The sequence below is a fragment of the Diachasmimorpha longicaudata genome, chromosome 4 (genome assembly GCF_034640455.1).
Source record: "Diachasmimorpha longicaudata isolate KC_UGA_2023 chromosome 4, iyDiaLong2, whole genome shotgun sequence".
Taxonomy (NCBI): domain Eukaryota; kingdom Metazoa; phylum Arthropoda; class Insecta; order Hymenoptera; family Braconidae; genus Diachasmimorpha; species Diachasmimorpha longicaudata.
In genome coordinates, this window is record NC_087228.1 from 4,911,150 (window position 1) to 4,918,176 (window position 7,027).

A 7,027-nucleotide genomic window follows, 5' to 3' on the forward strand; every position below is an offset into this window, starting at 1 on the left:
AACCCAGTCTTCGGTATTTGAAAAGTCATTTTGCGGAATGTGAAGTGTCTTTGGAGAGCCCCTGGAGGCTGACTAACGAAAAACTTTTTCTCCATCATTTATTTTTCTTGGGATATTAAAAAAAATCTTAACTTTTCTCCTCAGTATTTTTACTCAATTCTGGGAAACACAGAAGAATTCACTCCAAGAACTTCAGACGAGTTTAAGTGCTCGGAAATTAATTCATTTCTTGAGAAGAATCTTTTATACAGTTATACGAGCGCATAATTAATTTAAAAAATTTCTCATTATTAAACATATATTTTTCATCAAATTATTTAAGCCTCACCTTCACCTTAACGTCCTGAAACTTTAAATTTGGGGGACAATAATTCCTGAAGGACGTGATAATAAAATTTGACTCGTGTCCTGAAACACCTTTTCCATCGATACAATCACGAATAATCTTCCGGATTACAAGAGACTCAGCAGTTTGAAACCGCCTCGAATTTCCGACAAGATGAATCGCCAGTTCCGACGGCACACCGCCATCACCAACAGCCCCTAGCACACCAACATTACCCTCTAGTTCACCCCCTTGGCTGCACACACCATCGCATGCACCGAGTTACCGCACGTATTCCACTGTCGAGAAACGTAAGCTGAGGGCCCCCACCCCCAGGGGCTTTAACCACTTGCCTCCTAAGTAGGTCTGGTTCAAGGTCTTGATCCTACGGTCAAGCTGAAAAAGGTTAAAGCGAATCATCCGAAATAGTCCCTCAGCTTCACCCCTCATCCCCTATTTTCCAGTCCAAATGGAATGACAAATGATGAGTTAAATTCAACACTGATGTGCATCACAAGTGGATCACTATTTTTACTTATCGATGCACTCTACAATGCGAGTGAGTGGTTATTAGAGGCATATACATAGACATTGTGCATTGTGTACTAGTGTTTAATGAAGCGTGTGGTTAAATTAACCGTCTTTAGTTACCACAAACAGGGAGAATTCTCCCGTGGTTATGGAGATGTTACATTCACACCACTGCACGACAAAGCCCTCTTTGCGTTAAGTGAAGGGCAATTTTCAACTGAGTAAACAGACGAGAGATAGGTCGGATGCATCGGGAATTGTAGGAGGACAAAGGGATGTGTGAAAAAATCATGTAAACAAAAATATGATTTTCTTTATTTCGAAAGGTGGGAATTTTGCAAATTCTATCCCGGATTTTCACAATTTTTGTTTCCCAATCGAAGCTACGTTATTGATCATCTTTATGATCTTCTACTTTTTTATAGAAATCATATATAATGCTATGCAACGCAAAAATCTGAAAATATTTGTGTGCATTATGCGATTATTTTTTCCAACTTCAACACAAAAAAAGACTAAAAAATTGAAATTTTGTGGAAAAATTGGATTTGTTTTTGAAAAAATTCCGACCAAGTTTCGGGGCGATCAGCGATGGCTCTAATTAACTTTTAAACTTAATAATCTCATCACCCCTGAATTATTTAAATTAACACCAAACGATTTATCAAATTCAAATTTTTTTCAACTTCACAGTTAATTATTTCTAATTATTTTTGAGGAATGAAAAAAGTGACGTTCTCTATTGATCATTTGTTTACTAAATAACCTATTCAGTATTAAAGCAAAAATATAGAGAGATAATGAAGCCACTGATTAAACTGCATAGTTAACAGAGCAATCAATCATAATTTTTCTCCACAATTTCAATCATGAAAATTCTCTCAATAGACATAAACAGGTATTGAATTGTGGTGTTCATTGAAAATCAATTAGATCCGTGTATTTTCTTTCAGAGATGTGCATCAGTCCGCAGATGACATTGTTGACGAGATGATTGGATGTGGCCGGTGGCAGCTCTTGATAACTCTTCTTCTGAGTTTCTGTACCCTCAATCACATGCTGAACACTGGTACCGAAGCACTGATGCGCCCAGATGGTTGGTGGTGTAAAAAGCCACATTTTCTTCATGATTGGACTGATGTACAATGGATACTGTACAGCCACAGCATCGAATCAGTGAGTAATAATCTCCAGTATCTCATTATTTTCGATTGAATTCCCATTAAATGTACATTCTTCATACTAACACAGTGTGTTGGCGTGTGCAATCGTAAACTGTGGGATCAACAGTTTCTCGCTGATGGTTATTTTCAAGGTTGCAGTGTTTATGACATTGATTACACTGCGTTGATTAATTTGAGTTATGTTGAGAGGCCGAGCATCGATACTGTTAAAACTGTCGCTTGTCCTTATGGAATTTATTACAGCAATTTTGGTGGTCAGAATTTAGCTGAGAAGGTAATTGTCGAAATATATCGATTACAGCTAAAAAATTTTGCCATAATCATCAATTTAAAGGGCAATAGCTCGATGAATGAGTTACAGAAATAAACAAATGGATTTTACATTACGATGATTGAGGAACTTGCGAAACGAAATTTTTACCAAAAAAATTCGCAAACGAATTCCTACCAAAACATTTCTTCCCAGGTAAATTTGCGTCGAATCAAAATACATCCGGATTGTTGAACCATTAATAATACACAAATTGCAGCACATCAACCAAATTGCAATGCACCCATCGACTTTTTATTATTTCATTTTTGTTTCTGAATGATGCAGTCGAGGGTCGGAATACATTCCCCACTTGAAATTTTCAGTAAATAGTCGAAATAATTGCTCTACATTCAAAGCGAACAATTATGTTCAACAAACTTGAAGTTATTATTGGAATTTATAACCATCTTCAATCAATTCACCATTACTCATGAAGAATCCAAATTCTATTTGGATTGGCTAATTATCATTCTATTAAACTCAAACCTCATGGATTATTGACAAATTACGTCTGATTGTTCCTGAATAATTCCGACAAAATTTCGCGAAGCAATGATCGCCGCCCACTCCTCATGACTTCCAATACTTCTTCTAGTTTAATCGAGGATGTGATAATGGAAGAGTAGTGTCACGCCTCTGGCAGTCGTCCAGCACATTTGGAAGAATAGTAGGTTACATTTTTATGGGCATCCTGAGTGACTGGATCGGTCGAAAAATCGTTCTCTTCATCTCCTGCGGAGTGGCTCCAATTACAGCGATTATGGTTGCAACCTCAACCCATTACGTAGTCTTCATCGTATCGAGTATCGTCAATGGCTTCTTCAACGGTGGTTTTTCGATTTGTCTGTTACTCATTCTCGAGATCAGCACGAATATCCGAAGATCTGAGTTGTTGGTGATGGGCTGCTGTTGTTTTGGTCTGGGAATAGGTAAAAAGTCCACCAAAAAGTCCCACAATTTGGTCTTCACCTCTGAATTCCCTAGGAATTCTCCCGATCTTCGTGAATTTCTTCAAGTCCCATGACCTCATGTTGGTGTCCACCAACGCCTTCTTCCTTCTCATGTTCCCATTCATCCGGATGATTCCCGAGTCTCCGGCTTATTTGTTCTGCACAGACAGACTGGACCAATTGAACAAGACAATCAGGAAGGCATCAAGAAGGAATGAACTTCCTGTCCCTCCGGGACAGCTCATCTACCAAAATAATAGGAACTTTCAGCTGCCAAAGAGAAGACCCCAGCTTTGGCACATCTTTCTAGAGCCAGAGATCGCTTGCGAGATCATCGGCATCAGCTACCTGACAGCCCTCTTCGCTCTGATCTTCGGATCATCTTATTACTCGATCCTTGCGCACGTCACCAAATCCCAACTGGCGAACTCTCTTCTGGCCGCTGCCACCATGGGAGGAATGCTCAGCGGTCAGTTCTGTATTCTACTGATGGGACACAAGAAGATCCTTCAAATTGCCATTTTCCTTGTGCTACTCAGCTCCTTCATGCTGATCATCGATCTTCATAATTTGAAGCCATCCAACACTGGACCAACGACAATATTATTACTGGTTAATGTCGCTGTCGTCAGTCTCAGTTATGGAGTTTTGTTGAATTACAATTCAAGAACTGTGCCGACTTTATTGAGGTAATTGAAGAGTCTGATCTGATTAAATGATTGATAATATTCGGCAAAAGTTACCGAGCAATTTTCTCATTCAATTCAGACCAATAAACATCATCTGATTGCAAACATCGTAGTGAATGATCACACTAGGACAATTCATCAAAAAGTTTGTGAGAAAATGTCTCCTGACTTTCTTCCCAAAAGCAATCGTTCCTTGGGCAATCGCAAAGTTAATTATCGTATTCGGTTCGTCTCTGCGATTAATCAGTGAAAAAAAAATTTATATTGTTCTCAGGGGAACGCTATCCGGTATTTGGAAGAGCATCTGGGCCCTTTTCGTTTGGACAGGGAACTACGATTACGTGAAATTTCCAACGATTGCAATATCCCTGATAATGACCTGTGTTCTGGCTGGATTATTCAGTCTAAACCTCAAAGATTTATACCACCGTGAATTACCAGATACAATCGAGGATTCAATTCACTTTAAAATGTAAATTCCACAATTCTGCGGAAACCCAAGACCCCTTTACCCCTTTAGTTCAATCCTTTATTAACGGGCATTGAATTATTGATAGAAAATCCAAACCAAAACGCTGGATGGTGGAGGAGAACAGAGAAGTTATTGATGCCGAGGGGAAGAATGGAGGGAACAATGTCAGTATCTTTAAAAAATTCAGGAGGAATTCTATTCAACCGAAAATCATTGATTCTTAAATGCTAAATCATGCATTGTGTAACCATGCGAATATGGCTGAATACTTTTCCAGAAAAAAAAACCAGTAAAATGGATTGTAAAAATCGGGGGAGATATTTTTTTTTTTAGGGAGAAATGAGGGGGACTATTGGAGCTTCTCTCCTGTGGAATTTTTATTCCAGACCCGGCAACATCGCGCGCCCAATCGATTTACATAGACACACAGAGGGGGCTGGAGGCAGTGTACTGCACACCTTCTGGCCAAAGACCACCACCAGACTACCGTTTTTTTCACGCTCTTACTGATTCTCCTCTTTTTTGATTATTTATTCCATCATTTTTTTATTATTTTTCTCGTTTTATGGTGATAGTGGAATAGATAGTCTTTGATTTGTTCCTTTGTTTCACCACTGGAAGAGTGTTTTCGGAGATTACGAAGAATGTTTCTGTGGGGGTGGAAAGGAACAAGGGGAGGATTTTTTGGTGGCTGTTTGATTGGTGGGAAGAGAGATGATCGACTTTATTATTAGTTACTGATGTCGTTCGGGCATCATACTTCTCTGGTTAATCCATTATCTTTCAATCAGTAACAAGCGCAAGACAGTTTCGCGTCATCTAATCAATCAGTGATTAATTAGATTCAAAAATTTTTCAGTTACTTCATCATTAAATAATCAGAGTTGAATCCATTCCATCATTCGATACATTACTATTAGCGGAGGTGAACTGTTCCTTTGTGACGATTACTCATTACTTGATTAGTCAATAATGACTCAATTGGCTCATTCAGAAATGCCAGATTGATGTGGTGTGTTGATTGATCAACGCTTTTGTCTGCTTAAGCCATCAATTTTCTCAAAGGAACCTTTTCCCAAAGATTTTTTTCTATGGATTATTTTTCCCACCCAAATTTCAGCCAATAGAATTGCACCATTTGTTGATATTTTGTATAGCCTACCTCGAATATCAGCGATTATTTTTCCCACCCAAATCTCGGCCAATAGGATTGCACCATTCGACGTTATTTTGTATAGCCAACACGGTATTTCAGCGGATATTCTTGGAAATTTCACTGGAAATTTTGCATGTTGATATATATAAAAAAAAACAAATGTTGAAGTAACCCTCAATTGTATCTGACAGATTAAATGGCAATTCGTTGACAATTATGTCTCATGGTGCAATTCTATCGGCCAAGATTTGGATGCAAAAAATAATCCCCCGAATACCACTCGAACTTCGAAATTATCTGATATTTCCCTCAAGGTTCCCTGCAAACAAATAAGCTTGTTAAGTTTTCCAGAAAAATCACTCGCGCTTCGCGCTCGTGATTTTTAAACTGGAAAACTTGACACGTTCATTTGTTTGCAACGAACCTATCGGGAAATATCCGATAATTTCGGAGCTCTTGTGGTATTATATGCGATAATTTTTTGAATATTTTGGTAAACAAACGACACTTAACCAAATAAACCTCTTTTCATGTCATGGCACAATTCTCTTGGCCGAAATTTGGATAGGAAAAATAATCCCCTGAATACCACTCGAGCTTCAAAATTATAGAATATTTCCCTCTAGGTTCCCTGCATACAAATGAAGTCGTCAAGTTTTTCAGGAAAAATCACTCGTGCTTCGCACTCGTGATTTTTTAGCCTGAAAAACTTGACTCCTTCATTTGTTTGCAACGAATCTATCGGGAAATATTCGATAATTTTGAACCACTTGTGGTATTATATGTGAATATTTTCCAAAAGAAAATGTCTTTCCGAAGGATTTTTTTCTTAAGGAATTTTTATTCAAGAATTGTTACGAACATTTTTTTTGCGGGAACCATCGTCCATTAACCTTGACAAACGCTTCGAATTCCCAAAAATTTGGCTCTCCAATATTCCAGGAATGAAACAGTTACGTAAGACAATACTAACTCAAGTCCTCCCTCGAGATAGCGGGTGTCTTCTCCCGGGTATATTTTCACAGTTGATCGGACCCGGTTATACACACAACCCGGAGTGAAACAGGTGGCACCTGCCCGTCGGATCCAATTCCTCTTAAGGATGCTGACGATAGAGATCATCGAAGGAAGGGAAACACGAGAGATTTCAACCGCATACTGTGAAAGAGGGAACGAAAAACTATCGGAGGTCACAAATAAAATTAAAAAAAAAAAAATGAACGTTGGAAGGTGCACGAGCCGGTGGAAACAGGTGGCCAACATTGGAGGCGCCCGTTGGTGCGCTCGAGGGTGAAACTATACTTGAAAAGTCGAATCTTTTGGGTGAGGAAGAAGGGGGAATCCCCTGCTTGCCACCTGACGGCATCTCGTGCCCGCCACTAGAGACAAAGTCCGTTTGAGATTCGG

General features: G+C 38.9%; 1 protein-coding gene across 1 annotated transcript; it reads left to right on the forward strand.

Moving 5' to 3' along the window:
• Positions 1-1,663: 1,663 nt before the first annotated feature.
• On the forward strand, positions 1,664-5,502 carry LOC135161319 (organic cation/carnitine transporter 2-like). The gene is made up of 8 exons (XM_064118784.1): positions 1,664-1,754; positions 1,810-2,032; positions 2,108-2,314; positions 2,949-3,282; positions 3,338-3,992; positions 4,267-4,464; positions 4,550-4,628; positions 4,798-5,502. Exons 1-8 carry the CDS (start codon positions 1,726-1,728, stop codon positions 4,972-4,974), a joined length of 1,902 nt encoding a protein of 633 aa, XP_063974854.1. The 5' UTR covers positions 1,664-1,725; the 3' UTR covers positions 4,975-5,502.
• Positions 5,503-7,027: the final 1,525 nt, after the last annotated feature.